The 27244-nt window shown below is 42.7% G+C and overlaps 1 protein-coding gene across 2 annotated transcripts in view; it reads left to right on the forward strand.

Annotated features, from left to right (window-relative positions):
- Positions 1-25205, forward strand: part of qrsl1 (glutaminyl-tRNA amidotransferase subunit QRSL1) — a 49801-nt gene extending 24596 nt beyond the window's left edge. For both annotated transcript variants that reach the window (XM_078542515.1, XM_078542514.1), the window contains 6 exons: positions 4325-4500; positions 9556-9668; positions 15882-16074; positions 19674-19791; positions 20530-20735; positions 24858-25205. In XM_078542515.1, the coding sequence (XP_078398641.1) occupies positions 4325-4500; positions 9556-9668; positions 15882-16074; positions 19674-19791; positions 20530-20735; positions 24858-25060 (1009 nt within the window). In that variant the 3' untranslated portion in view covers positions 25061-25205. The remainder of the gene's footprint in view (positions 1-4324; positions 4501-9555; positions 9669-15881; positions 16075-19673; positions 19792-20529; positions 20736-24857) is intronic.
- Positions 25206-27244: the final 2039 nt, after the last annotated feature.

Below are 27244 nucleotides of genomic sequence, written 5' to 3' on the forward strand. Positions count from 1 at the left end.
ACCACATGAGTTTTTACAACAATCGACAATAGTTTCATGGTCACTGTTACCAAGGCTAACTTTTTAATTCCGGATTTATTTACTGAATTTAAATTCCACCAGCTGCTGTGGTGGGATGCGAACCTGACTTTCTAGAGCATTAGCCCCGGGCTCTAGATTACTAGTCCAGTGACATTACCACTACGCCATCGCCCCCCCCCCCACCGTCTCCAGGATGGTTAGGGATGCGCAATAAATGGCGGCCTTGCCAAAGTTGCCCACATCCCTTGATTGAATTAAAATTTTAAAAATTGAAGTATGCCAGACAATAAACCAGGAAGTAAAGTGCACTAATTATCCTTCACTTTGTCTAAGAGTGAAATATACAATTCGGCGTGAGGTAAAAACTGAATTACCTGAAACAAGTTTTAAATTGATTGTTAGAATTGGAATTTTTAACAAAATGGAAAATGTTGAAGTATAAAATTAGATTTCCAGGGCCAGAAGAGATTCTTCACCAGAAATTATGACTTAGATCTGAATTAATTAATTCATTAATTCAATTATTCATTCATAGGATGTGGGCATCGCTGGCTAGGCCAACATTTATTGCCCATCTCTGATTGCCCTTGAGAAGGTGGTGGTGAGCTGCCTCCTTGAACCGTTGCAGTCTGTGTGATGTAGGTGGTGTTAGGTAAGGAGTTCCAGGATTTTGACCCAGCGACAGTGAAGGAACGGCGATATATTTTCAAGTCAGGATGGTGAGTGGCTTGGAGGGGAACCTCCAGGTGGCGGTGTTCCCATGTATCTGCTGCCCTTGTCCTTCTAGATGGTAGCAGTCGTGGGTTTAGAATGTGCTGTCTAAGGAGCCTTGATGAGTTCCTGCATTTCCTCATTTATGAGGTGTAACTTTTTAGGGGGTTTTAACAGCGATATTACTGCATAAAAGAGGAGGTTTGTGTTAGTTCAGAGATTTCTAATCGATTGCGGTCTGCAGGGGCTTCAACAGAGCACCATATGGAGAAGTGTCGAATCACTGACAGCAACCTCTTGATTCCTGTGTGTAATTGCGCTTGTGTGGACTCCAGAATTTGCTGTCAGTCTCCAAGGAGTAATGGTACGAAGGGTGACAATTTTACTTTCGTTACTACCACAAAATCCAGGCCAATGACTTGAATAAAAAAAATTAAAGGACATAGCAAAATGACTCTCATGTGGGGCTAGGAGCACTCAAGTATGATGGGCGAAAATGGTTGTCTCCTGTACTTAATGTGGAAGGTTTTCTGTTCTAGACTTGGCAGATTAAAACAGATAAAAGCAGATTACTCTGAAGGATGCAACAAAGTATGAAATGGGGAATCGGCATTTGACTCATCATTTCTGTTCCATGCACAAGTCATGCATGGGCTCTCAACAGATCACTTAAATCTTCTAAAGAAGACAACCAACTGCAAAACTCTCAACAATATTAATCCACCTTTACATCTGTTGCTTTCCAGAGGGTCTCATTTGTAGACCCAACAGCACATGAACAATCTTGCTCCATAGCTTTTGATTCTCTGTCTTTCCTTACAACCTACTATCGTGGCATGCCAATGATATTGGCGAATTTCTAGATTCATACTAATGTGATTTGCCCACCTAATATATGCTTCAGAGACTTGGACAACCTACAGCAGGCACTTCAAAGCACTGGAGAAGTACCATTAGTGGTGCGTTCAAGATCCTCCAAATCCGATAGCAAGTAAGGTGGCCCAACAGCAGCATATTCTCCCAAGCCAAGTTGCCCAGCATTGAAACATGGGGCAGGATTTTGTGTGTGTGTGTGGGGGGGTGGGGGGGGGGGGGGGGGCGGGACCTGCACGCCGACGCGTAAAATGACGTGGGATGACATTGGGCGGAGCTCCCGACGTCACCCCGTGTCGTTTCAATTTTCAGGTCGGCTGGGGCACAGCCGAATCAGCTGTGCGCCCGCCGACCTGTCAACAGCCAATTGAGGATGTTAAAAAAGTAATTGCGGTAATTAAAGGACCTGCCCATCCAGACTTAAGGTTGGTGGGCAGGCCGGGAGCCCTGGCAGGCTTCAGAAAAAGAATAAAACCTCATCCACGGGCGAGATGAGGTTTCATGTAGGTTTTTAAAAATTTAATAAAAGTTTAACTAAAAGTGATGGACGTGTCCTAACTCATGTGACAGTGTCGCATGAGGGGACGTGTCAGGGAAGTTTTATTTTTCTATTTTTAACATTTTTTAATTTGGAGCCGATCTCCCTGAGGCAGCACTTAGCCTGAAGGAGACGAATGCACTCTTTCGTGCGCATGCGCAAAAGAGTATACTCTCGGCTTAGGGAATCTCCCCCCCCCACCCCCCCACCTCGCCCGCACAGGGAGCACATAGCGCTTTCTGGCGGACCTCATACTGGGTGGGCCTTAATTGGCCCGCCCACGTAAAATGGCGGCGCTCAGGGGCGCCAATCGGAGGCGCGCCTGCACATGCCCGCTCCTGAACTTCCCCCCGCCCCCTGACTGGGGGAAAATTCTGCCATAGAAACATAGAAAATAAGAGCAGGAGTAGGTCAGGAGTGGCAGGCAGTGACTAGTGGGGTACCACAGGGATCAGTGTTTGGGCCCCAACTATTCACAATATATATCAATGATTTGGATGATGGAACCAAATGTAATATTTCCAAGTTTGCTGACAATACGAAACTTGGTGGGAATGTGAGTGGTGAGGAGGATGTTAAGAGGCTTCAAAGTGATTTAGGCAAGTTGAGTGAGTGGGCAAATACATGGCAGGTGCAGTATTATGTAGATAAGTGTGAAGTTATCCTCTTCGGTAGGAACAATAGAATGGCAAAGTATCACTTAAATGGTGAGAGATTGGGAAATGTTGATGTGCAGAGGGACCTGGGTGTCCTTGTACACCACCCACTGAAAGCAAGCATGCAAGTGCAGCAAGTAGTTAAGACGGCAAATGGTATGTTGTCCTTCATTGCTAGAGGACTTGAGTACAGGAGCTAAACACTCAAAACCAGACCCACTGGGCAGGACATGTTGTTCGTATGCCTGACACCAGACTCATGTAGTAACTGCTCTACTCAAAACTCGGTCACAGTAAGAGACTCCCGGGAGGACTGTGTAAATGCTTTAGGGATGTCCTCAAGGCATCCCTGAAGAGAGACAACATACCCACCGACTCGTGGGAGACCTGGCTTGTGACCAATCAAAATGGAGAAGGCTAAATGGGGAAGGCACCAAACACATTGAGACACTACGTCGAGACTGTGCAGAGGTGAAGTCGAGGTGTTGGAAGGATTAAAAATCCTCCAAACTCCCCATATACCCAAACCTTGTAGCACCACCTGCCCTCCACGTGGCAGGAGTCTGTAAATTGTGCATTGAACTTATCAGCTATTTCAGAATCCATTGAACCAGAGTGGAAGCAAGTCATCCTTGATCTCAAGGTACTGTTTAAGAGAGATTTTTTTTATTTTCTCATGGGATGTGGCAAGGTCAGCGTGTGTTGCCCATCCTAATTGCCCTTGAATTGAGTTGCTTGCAAGGCCATTTCAGAGGGCAGTTAAGAGTCAGCCACATTCCTGTGGCTCTGGAGTCACATGTACACCAGTTCAGGTAAGAATGGCAGATTTCCTTTCCTTAAAGAACATCAGTGAACCAGATGAGTTTTTATGACAACTCTTGATAGTTTCATAGTCACCATTACTGAGACTAGCTTTATTTTTAAGACAAAAACTACTAATTAAATTTAAATTCCACCACCTGCCATGGTAGGATTTGGACCTTTGCACCCAGAGGATTAGCCTAGGCCTCTGAAATACTAGTCCAGTGACATTACCACTGCTGCACCATCTCCCCAATGTCATATAATATTATTAATATTAACATCATGCTCTGCAGTTGTGTACTGATGATAAAGCAAATATGCTGACTAAATAATCTGATCACCATACCTGTCCAAATCTGCAGCCATTACTCTATATCGCTATGGGATATAACCATCCAGAACTCCTTAGAATCATCATGAAGCCTTTTTATTGGGGCTACAGCTCAAAACCCAAGGCATTTGTGCAAATGGTATCTTGTTTCAGATGAATCTTTATCTCTCTGCCGGTTTCCATATTACTCATTTTCCAGAATTTATCTTCAGTTTTACATTTCAACTTTTGTTTAATCTCAATTTACTAGCTGTATATGCTTCTTTATTATAAATGTCTTAAATTCCAGTGAGATCCTTTATATATGAGTTCATGTAAGGAAATAACGTTGACACCGTTGAAGGAGAGCACGTGTCACTAAAAATACTAATCGTACAACTTTTCTTCCAGTTCTTTAGGTTCAGATACAGGTGGTTCCACGCGCAATCCTGCAGCCCACTGTGGTATTGTAGGCTTCAAGAGCTCCTATGGTTTGCTTTCTCGCTATGGTCTCATACCGTTAGTCAACTCTATGGATGTTCCTGGTATTATGACCAGATGTGTAGATGATGTATGCACGGTACTAGGTAGGTTACATTTTAACATTAAAAAAAGCTCTATTTATATTTGTGCTTATTTTGCAGGACCTTAGAAACCAAGTGTGAGGGGGCCAAGAGCTCTCAATGGTGAGACATACATGTGAAAAATTAATTCACTTCTGCTAATTTATAAGAACATAAATAGGAGCGGGAGTAGCCTGTAGAGACAATTGATCCGACTCTACCATTCAATATGATCATAGCTGATCTTTTGCTTCAACTCCATTTTCTCAACCACTCCCTATATCACTTGATTCTCTGAGAGATCAAAAATCTATCCCAGTCTTGAATATATTCAACAGTGGAACATCCACAGCTCTCTAGGTAGATCATTCCAAAGATTCACAACCCTCTGAGTGAAAAAATCTCTCTTCAGTCTCAATCCCAAATAAACGAGCCCTGATCCAGAGGCTGTTCCAGGTTCCCCAGCCAGGGGAAACAATTTCTCTCTCTACCCTGCCAAGCCTCTTCAGAACCTTGTATTTTTCTTAAGATTGCTTATTCTTCTAAACTCCAGAGAGTACACTTCCAATTTACTCAGTGTCTCATCATTGGACAGCCCTCGCAATCCAGAACCAATCGAGTAAACTTTCGCTGTACTGCGGAAGGTGCAGAAAAGATTTACTAGAATGGTTCCATGGATGAGAGAATTCAGTTACGCAGATTGGAGAAGGCAAGGGCTGTTTTCCTGAGAGAAGAGGAGGTTCAGAGGAGCTTTGATAGAGGTGTTCAAACTCAAGGGGTCTAGACAGAGTAGGTAGAGAGAAATTGTTCCCATTGACAGAAGGGTAGAGAGCCGGAGGTCACTGATATAAGGCGAAGACAAAAGAACCAAAGGCAACATGATTAAAGTCTTTTTTTATTCAGCAACTGGCAAGAATACAGCATCTGAGAGTGTGGCAGAGGCAGATTCAATCGGAAACTGAATAAGAACCTGAAGAGAGAAAATTTGCAGGGCCGTGGAGAATGGATGGCAGTTTGGGACTAGCTGAGTTGCTCTTGCAGAGAGCCAGCACGAGCATGTTGGACCCTATGGTGTGACCGTCCTATAATTCTATGAAATCTATTTTAATACTCTAAATTTCAGTTTCTTGAAGTGGATTTATTTATCCCAGGTTCTACTGAATTTGTTGGAGAAATCTCTGTTGGCCAGGAGACTGGCTGAACTCCCTGCTCTTCTTCAAGTAGAGTGTAGCTTTTACAAGAGTAAGCAAGCAGGGCCTTGGTTTAACTCCAACAATGCACCCCTCCCTCTGCATGACTTAAGAGTGCCAGCCGAGATTAAAGACTCAAGTTTATAGTTGAACTTGAACCCACAACCATCTGATTCACATGCTGTCAGCTGAACCAAGTTGATAAGTAGCTGTCCTCTTGAGAGAGGTAGACAGCCTCTCTTTAGGGTCAAGTGGGTTCCACAGTGATATGCCTGGAATGGAAGCTTGAAACCTAGCTTACAGTAATTACATAGCACTGAAACAAGCCATTTGACCCAACCTGTCTATGCCAGCCATTCAACAACTGAGTCAGGCAAGTCCACAGTATAGTGGGGCATAGTTAATGCTTTATCAGCCAGCGTGTCTCATTAATGGGACTCAAGGACATAATTATGCCACTGCAATCTAGAATTCTTCCCACTCAGCTCCTGACAGCCTTGTAAGCTTGTGCCCCAGTGGGTAGGCTGGTATCAGCTGGATAGGCATGGGGGAGTTTATCAGTGCTCAAAGCTCATTAACTGCATAGTTTCAGCTGGTTAAACTGCAGCACTGTACTTTGAGATCTTTGAGCTATTGCTGTTGCCAACCTTTACCTAAGCTCTGATTTTTGATAAGCTCTACCTTTATAAGATCATAAGAAATAGGAGCAGGAGTCAGCCATTTGGCCCATCGAGCCTGCTCTGCTATTTGATAAGATTATGGCTCATCTGTTTGTAGCCGTAATTCCACTTTCCTGCCTGTGGGGCCTCAATTGCTTAGTTTGGAGGCTGTCTGCATATCAGGCATCCGCTGACCTCTCAGAATTCCCTATACCTTTACAGACATGACAGGACAAATGGCCCCCTCTTATTCTGTATTATCTGTGAAACTATGTAGTTCTTCTATTGTATATATGACGTACGGACACCAGTTGTTGACCACCGTCTCAGCCATGGCTAATTAGAATCATAGAATAGTACAACACAGAAGGAGCCCATTTAGCACATCAAGCCTGAAGCAACTCTTTCAAAGAACAATCCAGTTAGTCTTATTTTTTCCCCATATCCCTGTGCAATTTCTTTTTCTTCAATTAATTATCCAATTACCTGAAGTAGCTACAGAGATGGTGGATGCACTGGTAGTAATCTTCCAAGAATCCTGAGATTCTGGAAAAGTCCCAGAGGATTGGAGAACGGCCAATGTAACACCTTTATTCAAAAAGGGAGGGAGACAAAGAACAGGTAACTATAGGCCAGTTAGCTTAACATCTGTCATTGGGAAAATGTTGGAGTCTATTATAAAGGATGTAATCGCAGAGCATTTAGAAATACATAATCTAATCAAGCAGAGTCAGCATGGCTTCATGAAGGGGAAATCATGCCTAACAAATTTATTAGAATTCTTTGAGGAGGTGTCAAGCACGATAGATAAAGGGGAACCAGTAGCTGTAATATATTTGGATTTCCAAAAGACATTTGATAAGGTACCGCACTTAAGGCTACTTAATAAGAGCCCATGATGTTGAGGGTAGTATATTAGCATGGACAGAGGATTGGCTAACTAATAGAGGACAGAGTTGGGATAAGGGAGGGCATTTTCAGGATGGCAACCTGTAACTAGTGGAGTGCCACAGGGATCCGTACTGGGGCCTCAATTATTTACAATATATGTTAATGACTTAGATGAGGGAAGTGAATGTACTATCTCCAAGTTTGCAGATGATGCAAAAATAGGTGGGAAGGCAAGCGGTGAGGATGACACAAAGAGTCTATAGAGGGATATAGGCAGGTTAAGTGAGTGGGCAAAAACTTGGCAAATGGAATATAATGTGGGAAAATGTGAGGTTATGTACTCAGGCAGGAAAAACAGAGGAGCTGAATATTATTTAAATGGAGAAAGACTGTAGAAGACTGCAGCACAAAGAAGGATTTGGGAGTCCTTGTGCATGAATCCCAAAAAGCTAACATACAAGTTCAACAGGGTAATAGGGAAGGCAAATGGAATGTTGGCCTTCATTTCAAAGGGCATGGAGTATAAAAATAGGGAAGTCTTGCTAAAACTGTACAGGGCACTAGTTAGACCACACCTAGAATACTGTGAACAATTTTGGTGCCCTTACCTAAGGAAATATATACTGGCATTAAAGGCAGTCCAGAGAAGGTTCACTAGGTTGATCCCGGGTAAGGGGATTTTTTCTCATAAGGAGGGGTTGAGTAGGTTGGCCCTGTACTCATTGGAATTTAGAAGAATGACAGGCGACATATTAGATTCTTAGGGGGCTTGACAGTGTCGATGCTGAGAGGTTGTTTCCCCTTGTGGGAGAGTCTAGGACCAGAGGGCATCATCTCAGAGTAAGGGGTCGCCCATTTAAGACAGAGATGAGGAGGAATTTCTACTCTCAGAGGGTAGCCAATCTGTGGAATTCTTTACTGCAGAGGTCTGTAGAGGCTGGGTCGTTAAGCATATTCAAGGCTGAGATAGACAGAATTTTAATCAGTAAGGGAATCAAGGGTTATGGAGAAAGGGCAGGAAAGTGGAATTGAGGATTATCAGATCAGCCATGATCTCATTGATTGGTGGAGCAGACTCAATGGGCCAAATGGCCTACTTCTACTCCTATGTGTTATGGTCTGTGGTCTTATGTACCATTTGGTTTCTATTGTGACTCTACAGTCTTCTTGCCAAAATGTATCACTTCATACTTTTCTGTGTTTAATTTCATCTGCCATGTGCCCACCCATTCCATCAGCCTGTTGGCGTCTTCTAGAATGGAAGTCCTTGATAATTCCAGTTTCATACCCATAAAGGCACAGCTTATACAGTAATCATGGGCAAAAATTTTTGCTCAGTGGGCGGGCACGCGTCCGACCTGCTGGAGTGTGAAATGATGCATGTTGACATCGGCCGAGCGTGCCGACATCAATGCGCGGTCGTGCGATAGTTTGGTCGGTGGGCGCACGCTGGAGCCAGCAGCCCGCCCGCCGACATTTAAAAGGCCCGTTAAAGCCATTAAGTAATCAATTAACTTAAATTTTTCGCTGCCCGTCCAACCTAATGGTTGGCGGGGTGAGGTTTCCAAAAGCAAATAAAAATAAAAACTTTAATTTTTCATTAATAACATGTCCCTGCTCATGTGACAGAGTCACATGAGGGGACACTTTTCATTATATTTTTTTTAATATCTCTTCATCTCCCTGTGGCAGCTCTGTGCCTTGGAGATTATGAAGCGCTCATTCGCGCTCGGTCTGCTTGCCCTCCTACCCCCGCCTGCACAGGCAGCACTCAACGCTGCCGCTCGCATTTCACACTGGGCGTGTGAATTTTACCAGCGTGAATTCGCAGTCCGGTGCCGATCGCGGGTGGTGATCGGCTTCCTGACCGCCCCCATCGAGCCCGCCCACCAACGGCAAAATTCTGCCCTATGTTTCCGCAGTAGATACAAGCCTGGACTCCAAAATTCAGCATTGTGCCTTTTTCTCATAAAAATACCATCACCAATCACCAATACCATCACCAATAGGAAAGGGAAGCCAATTTGTAGCCAATTTCTCACCTCTTTTCGTAGACACTTTTTGAGTGCTGTTGTGAAGGGGCAGGAGCAGGTTACTTACTCTCCCTTCTGTACCAATTGGAAGGAATCTAAAATGGAAAGAAGAGAAAATAGAACCAAAAAGTGAACTTAAAAATATAAAAATCCAGGACAAATTTTAAAAAATGTTGCCTTCTAATCTGACCTTCGTTACCCCATCCACTGTTCACCAGCTGAGCCATTGAATGTATTGCTCGGTGTGCTGAGTGACTGCTAGTTTTGGACAATGCTTTTAGTAATTTTGCTGTGATTCTGCATTAGGTGCGCTTGCTGGGCATGATCCCAAAGACTCCACCACCATACAGGACCCATTCGAACCCTTTGAATTACCTGATGAGATAGATGTCAGAAATCTGTGTGTGGGGATTCCCAAGGTAAGGCCTATAACTACTTAGATTTGATAATCCTGTTGTAAGGTAACTTGTAAAAGCAACTGAATTGTGAAAAGCAGATAACTGCTTCAACAACATGTTTTCTGCTCATATAAGTTCTTCAGATCAAAGGAGGACATTGCAGTACACTTTTAAAACTTTCTTTTTTGTGCTCATTAAATTGCGTTTGTGTTGGGAAATGGAACCAGCACAAGCGCTCACTGTCAGTGTTAAGCACGACATAAAGTTCTCCCTTCTCTCTGTCTGAGCAAGATTGCCAATTTGTGTTAAATGCATGCTGTGATGATCCTACCAAAGCTCATTCCAGCCAGTAGACAGAAGAAATTTCCTCCTATCAGTGTGGGCTGGATCTGAACTCGGGTCTCAGAAATGAAAGACCAGTGTCTCTCACAACAATCACACCAGGGTACACACTCCATTAAATTAAGTGTTTTTCTTATAGTATTCCTGCCAGTTATTTTAAACCAGGATTTTTTCAGTATTACTTCCATAGCAAGGGGAGCAATACTTCAGATTAGGAAGAGCCTGGCAATTGCACTTTTCCAAAACCTACCTTCAGTTCAGTCATTGAGTGTCTTCCCTTAAATAACAGAGATTGGCATTTTTCCCATAATTAGAACCCAGTGTAGAGCTGGCATAATTTTCTAATCCCATTCCAGCCAACGATAGAACAATACTCAATCAGTACTGGGTTAGAAGATGACTCACTTCAATTTAAACAGCCTATCAGAAGTTACTTTTAAGGAACAGCCACAAGAGATCTAAATTGAGGAAGTAATTTGCTTCTTTCCTCAGTGCAAACCCCCACCCACCAACCTCCCACCCCACCCTCATGCACCCCACCCTCATGCACCCCGCATGTTTCTCATTCCTAAAGTGACCAATTGGTAAATTCTAATACTGTGATTAATTTTCAGTTGAATTATTTCAATTCATTTAAAACAATAGTTTTCTATCTTTTCTGTGTGATAAAATTCCTGTCCTCACTGTGAACATTGACACATTCCCTGAAATCCCTTAAACTAACCCTGGAAGGCTTTGACAATTCTTCACAATTATTGCAGAAAACAGATTTTATTTGTATAATGGAACAGAGAATGAAGGCAGGTGACTGGCACCTGTGGAAATGTCCTCCAACATTTTGATAACCATTTTGATCCCAGCCATTATTTGTTGTTTGTCCCATCAATCTGGTTTCCACCCCACCACAGTATCAAAATGGCTTCTATCAAAGACACAAATGATATCCTGTGACTGTGACAAAGGTAAACTATCCCACCTTGTTCTTCCCAACCTGCCTGGAGCCTTTGACGCAGCTGACCACCACATCCTCCTCCATCATTTCTCCACTGTCATTCAGGATAGAATTGCACTCACCTGGTTCCATTCTTGCCTATCTAGTCGCACCCAGAGTATCATTTGCAATGGCTTCTCTTCCTGCTCCCACACTGTTACCTCTGATATCGCCCAAGGATCTATTCTTAGCCCCTTCTATTTCTCATCTACATGCTGCCCCTTGGTAACATCATCTGAAAGCATAGCGTTAGTTTTCACATGTACACTGACAACACCCAGCTCTGCTCACCACCACCTCTCTCAATTCCTCCACTGTTGCTAAATTATCAGACTGTTTATCTGACATCCAGTACTGGATATTTGGAAGACTGAAGCCATTTTCTTTGGTCCCTTCTCCAAAATCTGTTCCCTAGCTATCGGCTCTGTCCTTCTTCCTGGCAACCGTCCGAAGACTAAACCAGACTATTCGCAACCTTGGTGATATATTTGACCCTGAGATGAGCTTCCAACCACCTATCTGCACCATCATTAAGACTATCTATTTCCTCTCTTCATTCGCTAAAACCTACCTCTTTGACCAGGTTGCATTTGTGCCACACAAGTGCCAGGCAATTACTATCTTCAACAAGAGAGAATCCAACCATTGGATTCCTTGACATTCAATCGCATTACTGTCACTGAATCCCCCAATACCAACATCCTGGGGGTTACCATTGACCAGAAGCTGAACTGGATTAGCCATATAAATACTGTGGCTACAAGAGCAGGTTAGAGGCTGGAATTCTGCGGAGAATAACTAATCTCCGGACTCCCCAAAGCCTGTCCACCATCTACAAGGCACAAGTCAGAAGTGTGATGGAATACTGTCCACTTGCCTAGATGAGTGCAGCCCCAACAACACTCAAGAAGCTTGACACCATCCAGGACAAAGCAACCCGCTTGTTCAGCAATCCATCCACCACAAACGCACTGTGGCAACAGTATGTACCACCTACAAGATGCACTGCAGCAACTCACCCAGGCTCCTTCAAAAGGATCTTCCAAATCCGCAACACTTACCATTAGAAGGACATGGGCAGAAAATGCATGGGAACATCACCATTTGCAAGTTCCCCTCCAAGCCACACACCCTCCTGACTTGGAAATATACCATTGTTCCTTCACAGTTGCTGGGTCAAAATATCGGAACTCCTTCCCTAACAGCACTGTGGGTGCACCTACACCACATGGACTGCAGCGGTTCAAGAAGGTGGCTCAGCACCACCTTCTCAGGGGCGATTAAGAATGGGCAATAAAAATGCTGGCCTAGCCAGCAACGCTCATGTCCCATTAAATTATTTTTTTTTAATTGCCCGATTTCACCTTGTCTCAGTTCATCTGCTGATGATTGCTTCATCTGTGCCTTTGTTACTCCTAATCTTGACCTTTCTAACTACTCCTGGCTGGCTTCCCACATTCAACAAATTCAGTAAACTTGAAGCCATCCAAAACTCTGCTTACCCTGTCCAAGTCCCATTGGCCTATCACCCCTGTGCTCGCTGACCTAATTTGGCTTCTGGTCAAGTAACATCTTGATTTGAAAATTCTCGTCTTTGTTTTCAAATCCCTCTATAGCCTCGACTCCCCAAAACTTGGTAATATCCTCCAGTCCGACAATCCTCTGAGATATCTGCCCTCATCAAATCTAGTCTCTTGAGAATCCCTGAATTTAATTGCTGCACCATTGTTGGCCGCGCCTTCAGCTGCCGAGGCTGTAAGCTCTGGAATTCCCTCCCTGAGCCCCTCTGTACCTTCCTTTCTTTGCTCTCTAAAACCTACCTCTTTGACCAAGCTTTTGGCCGTCTGCTCTAATTTGACCTTATGGAGCTCAGTGTCTAATTTTACTGTGACGTGCTATGGGAAGCTTTATTCTGTTAAAGGTGCTATATAAATACAAGTTGTTGTTGTTACAGGTTTTTGAATTTATTAATATTTTTCAACATGGAGAGGTTGTAAACTGGATTCAAAATTAGCTGTGTGGGAGAAGACAGAGAGTGGTAGTGGATGATTGCTTCTCAGACTGGAGATCTGTGACTAGTGGTGTGCCTCAGGGATCTGTACTGGGACCATTGTTGTTTGTTGTCTATATCAAGATTTGGATGATAATGTGGTGAATTGGATCAGCAAGTTTGCTGATGACACTAAGATTGGAGGCATTGTGGACAGCGAGGAAGGCTTTCAAAGCTTGCAGAGAGATCTGGACCAACTGGAAAAATGGGCCAGAAAATGGCAGATGGAATTTAATGCGGAAAAGTGTGAGCTGTTACATTTTGGAAGGTCAAACCAAGGTAGGACATACACAGTAAATGGTAAGGCACTGAGGAGTGCGGAGGAACAAAGGGATCTGGGAGTTCAAATACATAATTCCCTGAAAGTGGCGTCACAGGTAGACAAGGTTGTAAAGAAAGCTTTTGGCATACTGGCCTTCATAAATCAAAGTATTGAATATAGGAGTTGGGATGTTATGGTGAGGTTGTATAAGACATTGGTGAGGCCAACTTTGGAGTATTGTGTGCAGTTCTGGTCGCCTAACTACAGGAAGGATATCAGTAAGATTGAGAGAGTGCAGAGAAGATTTACTAGGATGTTGCTGGGTCTAGGAGTTGAGTTACAGGGAAAGATTAAACAGGTTAGGACTTAATTCCTTGGAGCGTAGAAGAATGAGGGGAGATTTGATAGAAGTTTACAAAATTGTGAGGAGTATAGACAGAGTAAATGCGAGTAGGCTCTTTCCACTTAGATTAGGAGAAATAAACACGAGAGGACATGGCTTTAGGGTGAAAGGGGAAAGGTTTAGGGGGAACATTAGGGGTAACTTCTTCACTCAGAGAGTGGTGAGAGTGTGGAACGAGCTACCATCTGACGTGGTAAATGCGGGCTCACTCTTAAGTTTTAAGAATAAATTAGATACATGGATGGGAGAGGTCTGGAGGGTTATGGACTAGGTGCAGGTCAATGGGACTAGCGGAATAATATTTCGGCACAGACTAGAAGGGCCAAATGGCCTGTTTTCTGTGCTGTAGTGTTCTATGGTTCTATGGTTCTAACATCTCCCTCTAGTCACGTTAAAGGAAACTAGATGACTCAAGTTATTTTACATATTATTATTAACTTTTGCTGAGAAAGAGATAACATTTTTATTTTGTGAATGTACAGGACTCCCTGAATAGAAAGTATGGTGCACTTGCAGTTTACACTGCATTATATTAGGAATGAACAGCAGCCTGTTCACCATTATTTCTGGTTATATTGAAATCAGTGCTGTAACTCTGGACTAATTAAGGGTTTCTAATTCCATTTAAAAATAGGTATATTGATTGTGCATTTCGTTTCTCAGCTTTTTTTATTTGTCCAATATATTCAGTAGCTGAGATGCTTTTGTTAATTATATTTTCTGTCATTTGCACACACTACACTGATTAACAGTAGAGGATCACACACTACCAAAGTACCATACTGATCAGTATCTGGTGCATGTCTAAGAGTTACTCGATGCTTGAAGATAGTGTAACGCTTCCTTGAAGTTATTCTGAGGATATTTATTGTTGTGCTGGTGGGTATGCAATTTGTGTGGGTTAGATGGGACTATGCTGGTGGGTATATAATGCTGTGTCAGGAATGGTGAGTATATATCACTGTGCTGATGGGTATGAAATGCTATGTTTGGGAGAGTGGGTGTATATCAGTGTACTGATAGGCTGGAATGCTATGTTCGGGGAGGATGGGTGTATATCTGTGTACTGGTAGGTTGGAAGGCTATGTTCGGAGAGGGTGGGTGTATATCGGTGTACTGGTGGGTTGGAAGGCTATGTTCAGGGAGGATGGGTGTATATCAGTGTACTGGTGGGTTGGAAGGCTATGTTCAGGGAGGATGGGTGTATGTGTACTGGTAGGTTGGAAGGCTATGTTCAGGAAAGGTGGGTGTATATCGGTGTACTGGTAGGTTGTAATGCTGTGTTTGGGGAGGGTGGGTGTATATCGGTGTACTGGTAGGTTGGAAGGCTATGTTTGTGGAGGGTGGGTGTATATCGGTGTACTGGTAGGCTGGAATGCTTTGTTCGGGGAGGGTGGGTGTATATCGGTGTACTGGTAGGTTGTAATGCTGTGTTTGGGGAGGGTGGGTGTATTTCGGTGTACTGGTAAGTTGTAATGCTGTGTTTGGGGAGGGTGGGTGTATATCGGTGTACTGGTAAGTTGTAATGCTGTGTTTGGGGAGGGTGAGTGTATATCGGTGTACTGGTAGGCTGGAATGCTGTGTTTGGGAAGGGTGGGTGTATATCAGTGTACTGGTAGATAGGAATGCTGTGTTAGGGGTGGGTAACTTTCACTGTTGGTGGGTTTGTAATGCAGAGTTAGGGAAAAGTGCTGCACCTGGGTTCATTATAGAACTCCAGCACTAACAGATATCTAGTCCAGTAAACCAACCCTGGCCAAGTTTATTTCGATAGGCTGTGCTTCTGCTCGATATTCAGTGCCCACTTCTGTCTTTCTGAAATAGGCTGCTTCTGGGAGACACTGATAGCCCTCGCACCTAAATTAGGGAAGAAGTTGGAAGAGCAGCCACCATATTTAGCGTGACGCCCCTCTCCAAAACAAAAAGAAATCCTTTGAAAGCAGCTCTTACAACTTAGAGATGGGACTCATATCCTTCTGAAGTCCTTCAAACCGTCTCTATTGCATCCATCCAGAACGTAGACATTAAACTTAAAAACAAATTTTCACATTTGGATCTTTACAATTAAAATGTTATTTATGGATTTGTTACAAAACTGTGGTTTCTTACCCGTTGAGTTGAAGTGGGAGATCAGATATTTAACTTTTCCTGCAATTAATCAATACCCTTCTTGCTTGTTTTGAAAGGAATATCATGCCCCTGGATTGTCTACCGAGGTACTGAAAAGCTGGACAGAGGCTGCTGACCTATTTGAAAATGCAGGTGCCAGAGTTGTTGAAGTCTCCCTACCTCATACCCAGTATTCTATTGTGTGCTATCACGTCCTATGCACAACAGAAGTGGCATCAAACATGGCACGCTTCGATGGACTAGAATATGGTATGGAGCAACAATAGTATGGATAAAGACGAGTTCACTCAATCTGTAACCTCAATTAGGCAATAATTGCTATACGTGTGCAGAATTAAGAATTACTATCTAATGAACAGAAACGTCGTAACTTCACAATGATGTTAAGACATATTTAAAATGGCTGAAAAATTGTTCGGGAAAGTGAAGTTGTTTTAATGGAAAATTGAGGATTTCCATTCAATGTGAGTCAGTTAACAACTGGCAAAACCATGGCATGAACTAAATCAAGCCCAGCTGGGAGGTCTGGCACCATGGAGACTTAAAATACAGTGATTCATGATAATGCCTACCAAACTTACCCATCCCATGGGGAGAACTCAACAGTATTTCTGCCAGTTTTGTGAATCTGGATCGGGGTGGCTTCATTCATTCAGTATTCAATTTTACCAACATATCAAAATTTATAAAAACAAAAAGCTAAAAGCTACTGCGGATGCTGGAAATCCAAAACAAAAACAGAATTACCTGGAAAAACTCAGCAGGTCTGGCAGCATCGGCGGAGAAGAAATCAGTTAACGTTTCGAGCCTTCATGGCCCTTCGGCAGAACTGAAGCATAGTTAGAAGAAGGGAGAAATATAAATTGGTTTAAGGTGGGGGGTGGGGGAGAGAGAGACATTGAGGGTGTGGTGATTGTGGAGATGAGCAGATAATCAAAAGATGTCACAGACAAAAGGGTCAAAGAGGTGTTTTGTCTGAGAAAAGTGCTAATTAAGAATGGAGGACAGGATATTCAAAGTACAGCTCTAGTGGGGGTGGGGTGGAAAGGCTAACAAGGTTTTAGTTTTAGATTTAAAAATAATGGAAATAGGTGGGGAAAGAAGAATCTATATAAATTATTGAAAAAAAAATAAAGCGGGGGGTGGGGGGGGGGAGAAACGGGGTGGGGATGGGGGGAGGGGGAGTTTAAGATCTAAAGTTGTTGAATTCAATATTCAGCCCGGAAGGCTGTAAAGTGCCTAGTCGGAAGATGAGGTGCTGTTCCTCCAGTTTGCGTGTCGCTTGTCATGGTCTGCATCTATTGAATGGATAAACTCACTGAACAACCAGAGGGAGCATCATCATATAAAAACAGCTCATATTTAAAAAGATGTTAGCAAAATGCTGAAAAATAAGAAATTAAAAGTAGTTTTCCTTGTGTTGCGATCCCAGCTGATGTTAATACTGGACAAGTCGGATTCTAGAGTGAAATCTGGCTTAATACATCCTTACTTTGTTGTTTTTTAGAAACTGTGGAGGTCAGTTACTGAACATATTCACAAGAGTCTGTCAGTGTACTTTTAACTCAAAGAATAAAACTTCTATTAAACAAGAAAAATGGACTGTATCACACTAGACAAAAAGGTTGGGAAGATTTTAATACAAATACCAGAAAATGATTCAAACTCACACTATTCCTTTTATCCCAGCAATACCCATACAGACACAAAACCCCAGTGAAGATTTACCACTGTTTCAGTACCAAGGCTTTTTGCTTGGGCTGGCTCAGTTGCAATTGGTTTTCCTTGTGGCGGATTTCTGAGTATTCATTAGATGCTTGTTCCCCTGAGTCACCCAAAAACCACACTCTAAACTCACTATTAATTCAATTTCAGAGCAAACAGATGTGTTCCCTAAACTCAGCTCCCCAGCAGTCTTGCAGGATTTCTTAGTGGAGAGTTTAGAACTTCTGCCTTCACTCTCGCTGGCATACACACACTGTGACTGAACTGCCCTTCTGTCTTTCCCTGTGTCTGTGTGTCCCTGGACCCCTGTTGCTAGGCAACAGCACAGTTTTTCTATTTTGTTTTTTCCCTAAAAGCACTAAATTACTAACCCTTTTGTAACCCACCTCTTCGCTTCCATGGTTGTAAAGCCGCATTAAAAATGCATGTATACAAACAGAGCCTCCAGACTTCCCAGCATCAATCTCTCAAAAAAATTTGAAATGAAAATAGAACTACGTTCCGCCTTTCTAAACACACAAATACCAATATAAATTAACTTTACAGTTATACATTATTCCTAACATGATAAAATAACAAAAATATACTGACAAAACTGAGCATTGACTAAGAGACTGATGGGGTCAGCCTTCAGTCTGTCCTTCTATCTTCAGCTTGTAATGGCTGTGTGCATTTTTGCTTAATTAGTACAGAGATTAATGGAATAAAGTAATCAGTTGACTGACAAGTCAAGCACTCAACTTTTTATTGACTGCCAGGTTCTAATTGGAATTCCTAAACGTCCCCCGCCCCCCACAACCACAGCCCCCCCCCCCACACCCCCCCACACCCCCAACTTTAGTCAAAAAGTCTTGCTTGAGGCATATAAGCAGGCGGAGGAAAATGAGTATGAATCCCAATGCCCCTCCAAACCTATTGAATGTGCACTGCACTGCAATTACGCAATCTCAACCACCCATTGCCAACTATTTCATTCAGGTGCTAATTGAACTGCAAGCAGATCCCATTTTAATCTTCCCCATTTTAAAACCTATGCAGATACCAGGAGCTGCCCACAAGTACGTGGCACACATCACAAAGCACCGAAGAATGTGTGACCGGATGGTCATCACCCTTCTGGATACAGCTTGCACTCACCAAATCTCATTGAATATTAGTTCCACCTCCAACTTGAGAGAAAGATTTAATAGCATCAGCAAATACTGCAATACCAGTGCAATAAAATGTTCCACAGAAACCTTGTATGCAGCAACGAGGCATGAAGGATTTGATGATGTTGTCCGAGGAAGAATCTCTGATCTTGTTCTTTGCATCAATGAAATTTAGTGATGGTCAAGGATGATGAGTTATGTTAGCTGGTAACTAAGAATTCTGCCTCACTATCTTTTTCCCCCCTAATGTAATTAATTGACTCTAAGCGCTTTGAAACATTCTGAGAATGTGAAAGGCGCTATATAAATGCAAGGTCTTTACTAAACACTCACAATTTTGCAGAGCATCTTGTAATTTTTCACATTCTGACATTAGAAGATGTTCAGTTAGCTCAGGATAAGTCTGTCATATTGTAAGAAACTGGGTTTCCATATCCTGACGAATAAATGCCAAGGAACCAGATCAATCCATAATGCAAAAGCAAAATATTGTGGATGCTGGAAATCTGAAATAACAGAAACTGTTGAAAATATGCAACAGATTTGGCAGCATCTGTGGAGAGATAAAGGAAGAGTTATGTTTCAGGTCATGACCTTTCATTAGAACCAAGTTCTGAAACATTAACTCTATTTTTCTCTCCAAAGATGCTGCCAGACCTGCTGAGTATTTTCAGGAGACACAGAGGTTTGAGGAGAGAGTTAGAGCTTAGACTTAGACATCTGAAAGCACCTCTCCAATGCTAGGGTGAAACACTCAATTACTAGTTTTTCATATTTGTCACTTGTTTATGTAATGGAAAGATATTCCTTGTCAATATGTGACATTTGTACTGTTGCCACATCTCATTTTCCTGTTTTAATAGAAAAAAAACATGCCTACAAACTGCAAGAGATATGTTAAATATCTGCAATGCACAATGGTAAACTCCACCGTTCTGCACATTTCTTGATTTCAAATATTTTTATTTGAAGGACACCGCAGTGAAATAGAAAGTTCCACAGAAACCTTGTATGCAGCAACGAGACATGAAGGATTCAATGATGTTGTCCGCGGAAGAATCCTGGCAGGAAATTACTTCCTTTTAAAACAGTAAGGCAACTTCTAACTAGCTTACATGCTGGCAATTTACTTAAAACATCACCAGTTTTAATGTGGCTTATCTCTTATCAGGTGGGTCAGGCACATTCATGACACCAGAAAATCTTTAGCACGGAGACAAAATTCAATTTTCTGCACTCTTAATCCACTTGTGGTATTAATTAAATATGCACTTCTAATTTGCATGTAAGTTTATCTCAGCTGGTAGAACTCTCGCCTCTGGTCAGAAGATTGTGAGCACACATTTTAGGCTGAAACTACAATGCAATACTGAGGAAGTAGCCCATTGCTGAAGGCACTGTTCTTTAGATAAGGCATTCAGCTGTCTACTTGTTATGGAACCTGGCAAAGTCCCATGGAATTATTTAAGAAGAGTTCTCACAATGGCCTGATTAAAATTTTTCCCTCAACAGCAATCACCAAAAACAGATTATTCACCTGTAATTCATACGTAAAGCAGTCTGAGACATTTAGAAAGGCATGATGAGGACGCAATATAGATCAGATAATTCACTCTTAGGTTTTAAAATAAAAATATTAATTTGTTTAGTTTCTGCATACAACTCAGCTTTTCGATTATTCATAAGAGTGGGAAAGAGGAATCACCTAATCTACTATCCTTTCAAAATATTGTCACCTTGGTGTTGAAACATTGTGCTTTGTCTTTTCTTTCTTTGACATTTCTTTATGATGTAAATACTCTTTTATTTCCCTGTTGAATTCTCTCAGGAATTATGATCACTATTTTGTAAAAGCCCAGAAAGTGAGACGTCTCATTACCAATGATTTTCTGAAGGCATTTGAATCTGGCATTGATGTCCTTCTTACACCCACAACTCTCAGCGATGCCTCCACATATCTTGAGTTTATCAAAGAAGATAACAGAACAAGGAGTGCCCAAGAGGATATTTTTACCCAATCTGTAAACCTGGCAGGTATGCACAATATTTTACATACCAGACTCTGCGGATTTACTTAAAGATGTGATTTTTTTTATATTTTCACTGCATTTTCCACAAATTACTTTATTATTCTTGCCAGCACACCCATCTAGCATTTCAGCATCTTCCAAACCCATGACCACGACCATCTAGAAAGACAAGGGCTGCAGATAGATGGGAACACCACCACCTGGAAGTTCCCCTCCAAGTAACTCACCACCCTGACTTGGAAATATATCACCATTCCTTCACTGTCGCTGGGTCTAAATCCTGGAACTCCCTTCCTAACAGCACTTGGGTGTACCCACACCACATGGGCTGCAATAGTACAAGAAGGTGTCTCACCACCACCTTTTCAAGGGCAACAAGGGATGGGCAATAAATGCTGGCCCAGCCAGTGAAGCCCACATCCCTTGAATGAATTTTAAAAAACTCCTTTTGTTATCTCTCTTTTAAAGAAAATATTCTGTCATCAAAGAAAAACTGATTACATCACTGTAGCCTAGATATTCCATTGTTGGCTGTAGGTGGGATTTGTAGCTAATACAACTGTGCTTTTTGTACCTAGTTATCCACTGTCAGTATATTAGCATAATTCAGGTATAGCTTTGAATAGGCTCAGGGATTATAGGAGCACAAAATTATTCACTAATTAAATTTAAAAGCACATGTACAATTTAGCAGGGCGTGTCCCGATAGGGGGCTAAAATTTCTAAAAGCCTTTTAAAAAGCCTAAAAAGAAATTTCAACCCATGAGTAGACTGAAGAGGCAGGAGACCCAGGAAAGACAATTAATGAACAAAAAAATCCGTGCTGCCCAAGGATCTCCAGGTAGACACTGCGCAGCACCATCTTCAATCCACCTTGCAGGTGATGCTGCAAAAAGTGTTAGGAGGATGATGCTTGCCTTTGACGCTCCATGGCACCACACCCACAGGTAATCGTTTCAGCATGGCTGGAAGGAGATGGCATCAAATGTCAAGCGTCAGATGGACTGTTAATGTTGACTGGATGTGCCAGCCCAGTGCTGTGCAGTAGCTGCAGGTGTCCTTGCAGCATTTGGCACAACTCCATTATCAGCCTTGATGCTGACCCAGTGAAAACCATTGCCCACAATTATTTCAGGACCTGCCAAAATAGTTGGTGAGGCCAGGAATCAGGGGACATTGAACTGCAATTCCTGCAAAGGGAATTGCGAGAATCCCATGGCTTCCTGTGGTATGGGAGCACTGGGAGGTGTTTAGCAATATACGGATCAATGTTTGAGAGCAGTGTGAAGGTTCTCTAAGCTTGCAAGAGTATTGAGGAGGAGGGGTGGGATGGAGTCAAGATGAGCTGAGTGTTTAAAAACATTGGGAATGGGATACAGGAGGAGAGCTACAAACTGATATTGGGCGATGTTGGAGGACTGACAGTGTTTTGACAAAGAGGAGTACAGAGAATCCTCCTTTATTTTCCTACGCATCATTGGTGAGGACATTTGAAATATTGTGCACAGTGTTGAGAACTTGCCTTCAAAAGGATGTTGATGTGTTGATGAGCGTTCTTGAAATCAATTCTGAGATGGGTATGAACCTTATGAACTGTTATGAATGCTGTTAGCGTTTTTTAAAAAGTTCATTATAAAATTATTAAAAGGGAATATAGCCAGGGCCTTTCAAATGTGCATCTTATAAAATGCTGATAGAAATAGATTGTTTTATCTTATACAGCTTATTTAATCAACATCCTCGGGGTTACCATTGACCAAATACTGAACTGGACTAGATATATAAATACTGTGGCTACAAGAGCAGGTCAGAGGCTGAGAATTCTACAGAGAGTAACTCACCTCCTGTCTCTCCAAAGTCAATCCACAAGGCACAAGTCAAGAGTGTGATGGAATACTCTCCACTTGCCTGGCTGAGTGCAGCTACAAAAACTCAAAAGAGTCTTGACACCATCCAGGACAAAGCAGCCCACTTGATCAGCACCCCATGCACCACCTTCAACATTCACTTCCTCAGTCACTGACGCGCATTGGCAGTAGCCTGTGCCATCTACAGGATGCACTGCAGCAACTCACCAAGGCTCCTTTGACAGCACCTTCCAAACCCATGACCTCTACCACCTAGAAGGACAGGGTCAGCAGATGGGAACACCACCACCTGCAAGTTCCCCTTCAAATCACATATGATCCTGACTTGGAAATATATCACTGTTCCTTCACTGTCATTAGGTCAAAATCCTGGAACTCCCTCCCTAAAAGCACTGTGGGTGTACCTACACCACATGGGCTGCAATATTACAAGAAGGTGTCTCACCACCTCCTTCTCTAGGACAATTAGGGATGGGCAATAAAAATGCTGGCCGAGCCAGTGACATTCCTATTCCAAAAACGAATAAAAAGAAAATTTGGACTGAGAGCATAGAATTAGATGCCTTGAGTGCAACGGTACTTTTGCATTGCAGTGCAGATGTCTGGAGCATAAGGCTATACAGGACACTCAGAGGCACCAATACTGCTGCATGAGGCAAAGACAGCAAATCCATAGCAGCTTCTATAAGCCTGTCCCTGCTGGATCTGGAACAAGAGATGTTGGCAGATCTCGATTACTAACTGCAGCTGGCAATGAGAAATCCATTTATGTTTTCTTACAGCTGGCGTTTTAAAATTAATCAGATTTATAACTAAATGGACATTGTTTCCCCTAGATATTTGGAATCTGCTTCCAATGGGTGATGTCTGTCAACTAAACATTTTTTTGAAAGACCCGATTGAATGTCATGAGATTAATGATAAGCAGCATTGGTAGAAACTCTGCCCTTGTAGTAACATCACACAACCCAGCATCCACCCCCACAACCTAGCCTTTCCAATTGCCCGCATATCCCATCATCCCATCACTGACCCTCCCCCGAGCCCTTGATCACTGACCCTCCCCCGAGCACCCGATCACTGATCCTTCCCCTAGCTCCCGATCACTGACCCGCCCCCGATCACTGACCCTTCCCCGAACCCCCGATCACTGACCCTCCCCCGAGCCCCCGATCACTGACCCTCCCCCGAGCCCCCGATCACTGACCCTCCCCCGAGCCCCCGATCACTGACCCTCTCCCGAGCCCCCGATCACTGACCCTCCCCCGAGCTCCCGATCACTGATCCTCCCCCGAGCCCCCGATCACTGACCCTTCCCCGAGTCCCCGATCACTGACCCTTCCCCAAGCCCCCGATCACTGACCCTGTGCTGAGCCCCTGATCACTGACCCTTCCCCAAGCCCCTGATCACTGACCCTCCCCCGATCACTGACCCTCCCCCGAGCCTCCGATCACTGACCCTTCCCCGAGCCCCCGATCACTGACCCTCCCCCAGCCTCCCCAGCTCTCCATTCAGTTCGGGACATGTATGTCTTTGGTCTTGCCGGGTTTATGCGCCATTTTTGCCATCCCTTCCTCCTCCTTGTTAATAATGGGGCTTGTAGGTAAGCATGATTCCTGAGATCTTAGGATATGGGCGATGTGAACCCAAAGAAAGCACCCAGTTAAAGACGAATGACAAAGATTTAAATAGATATTCCTGAGCTTGCTTGATCAATTTCACTCGACCTGTTTTTAGGTTGAACTGGATCTACAGTGGAGCAGATTGTATGTGGTCAGTGTGGTTCAGGGTCAGTAAAGACCAGGTAGACCAAATGTCTTTTTTTCATGTTCAATCCTTTTATAAAGACATATTCAATCCACAATGAGAGGGGGACTTGTAATTTTCACCATCCAAAGTGTAGCACATAGATTTAATTACTTTGAAGTGCAGTGATTGTTGTTAGGTTAGCAAATGAGAGAGATATTTTGTTCTAATTATCTGTGGGGAAAAGATTTGCAGAGCAACAGGGAAAAGGCAGAGGGGGTGGGACTAACTGAGTAGCTCATATTGAGAGCCAGAATGGATACAATGGGCTGAATTGGCTCCTTCTGTGCTGTAGCCATTCTATGTGTTCCAGGTTTTTTTTCCCTGTCCACCTCAGTCAGGGAATACTACAAAACGAAGCAATGAAAAGAAAAGGGAATAAAGTAAAGGTATTATGAGGTCAAACCAGATTTTGTTTTCATCATGTAAATGTCTTAATTTTGCTTTTCAGGTTTGCCAGCTGTAACAGTCCCTGCTGCTCTATCAAGAAGAGGATTGCCACTAAGCATTCAGTTTATTGGACAGGCTTTTTGTGATAAGCAACTCCTGACCGTTGCCAAATGGTTTGAACAACAAATGAATTTTCCACACATTAACCTCCAAGGACTGTTAAATAATTGCAGTGAGATTCGTAAATCTCACAATTCAATCTGAGCTTTCCGATATTTCCAAAATCTTGATGGCTCCAGCAATTTAAAAGCATAAAAGTTTGAAATGACTTTTTCTTTAAAAATTGAAGCTTAAGTGTCACAAACACAGAATATGTTTTAATATTGCAAGATGGAATGGAAGTATATAAGTAATTTTTTTTATTTGTGTTTTTCGTTCTGCCTTGGGGAACCAGAGTTGTTGGAAGAATGTCTTTAATCAGCTTTTTCTACTGAACTGCCACGAAAATCAGATGGAAGCTGACTGCCATGGTAGATTAGTAACAGTGTGTCTGTGTGCCCCATGAGAACATGTGGGTTAGTGGCTATATTGGGATGTATAAACATTGGGAGACTTGCATAGAATCTAACCTATTCAGAAAGATGCAAGATCAGTTGCACCAGTCCCCAATATTCCAGATAAAATTCTGGACAGGAACACCGCATTGCATTGTCTGGAGCAATGTGGTAAGGAGGCAGCACAGATGACCCAAGATCTTCCAAGGAGATGCTATTTTGTATACAGTTCTGAGAGGGAGATGCCACCACCTATTCTGTCAGAACTCCTGAGGTTTGATTTGAGATGAATCCTCACGTCCTTATGGTCATATGAAACCCATGAAAGAAGTTTTCCTCTGGAAATAAAAATACAGTGCTTCAACCTAATTTATGTCTAACTAACACGCTTAGCCAGTGAATAGTAGTGTTGCAGAATTCAAATTTAGTTGACATAAAATATCAAATGCAGGCTAAAAGCTAATGGTACATTATTATGTTGTGCCTATTTTAAATGGAGCTAACTCGATGCTTTTTGCATAAGAAACAGTTGCCTGCCTGACAGCTTTATCCTTTTACTGATCTGTGTCTGCACCATTTGTTGTACATGTAGGAAATCTCAGCGCACAGCATAGCTTCCAGTCCTTACATCAGGTTACAGTGTATCTCTAAAACCTCTGTTTTTTGGTCATTTTTAAAGTTTAAGATCTTCAGGTTGAAAGTTTTTAAAAGCTTAAATACTCTACAAATGTAGTCTATCAACATAATGCACTGTCGCTCCATGAGGAGGGTACTCAAAGCAATAAGGCTACAATAGTGGTTATGTGAACATATGAACAAGGAGCAGGAGCCATTCAGCCTCTCGAGCCTGCTCCACCATTTAATAAGATCATGGCGGATCTGATAGTAACCTGAAATCTGCATCCCACTTACCGCCAATAACCTTGCTTACCAAGAATCTATCCACCTCTGCCTTAAAAATAGTCAAAGACTCTGCTTCCACCACCTTTTCAGGAAGAGAGTTCCAAAGACACTCTGTGAGAAAAAAATTTGCCTCATCTCTGTTTTAAATGGGCGGCTCCTTATTTTAAAACAGTGACCCCTAGTTCTGGATTCTTCCACAAGAGGAAACATCCTCTCCATGTCTGCCCTGTCAAGACCCCTCAGGATCTTATATGTTTCAATCAAATCGTCTCTCACTCTTCTAAACTCTAGTGGATACAAGCCTAGTCTGTCCAACATTTCCTAATAAGACAACCCACACATTCCAGGTATTAGTCACGTAAACCTTCCATGAACTACTTCCAACGCATTTACATCCTTCCTTAAATAAGGTGACCAATTCTGTACACAGTACTCCAAATGTGGTCTCACTAGTGTTCTGTACAACTGAAGCATAACCTCCCTACTTTTGCATTCAATTCCCCTCACAATAAATGATAGCATTCTATTAGCTTTCTTAATTACTTGCTGGACTAGTAACCTGGAGGCCTGGCCTAATGATCTGGATACATAAATTCAATCCACAAGTTGGGGAATTTAATTTAAGCTAATTATATGAATCTGGAGTAAAAAGCTGCTGTACGTAATGGTGGTTATGAAACTATCAGAAATCTGCTGTCCTAGCCCAGCTTTGCCTTCATACAGAAGTAAATATGGTTAAATCTTGACTGCCTTCTGAAATGGCCCAGGAAGCCACTCAATTGTATCAAACCACTGCAAAAAAAGTATAATAATAAAACTCAGATGGACCACCCACAATGAGCCTAGGCACCGGATACTACAAAGGCACAATAAGCCCAGTTGATCTTGTAAAGTCCTCCTCACTAAACATATGGGGATTTGTGTCAAACTTGGGAGAGCTTCCCTACAGACAACAGCCAACATTGCCATATTCACAGAATCATATCATACA

This window comes from Cetorhinus maximus, chromosome 5, assembly GCF_964194155.1.
Source record: "Cetorhinus maximus chromosome 5, sCetMax3.hap1.1, whole genome shotgun sequence".
Classification (NCBI taxonomy): domain Eukaryota; kingdom Metazoa; phylum Chordata; class Chondrichthyes; order Lamniformes; family Cetorhinidae; genus Cetorhinus; species Cetorhinus maximus.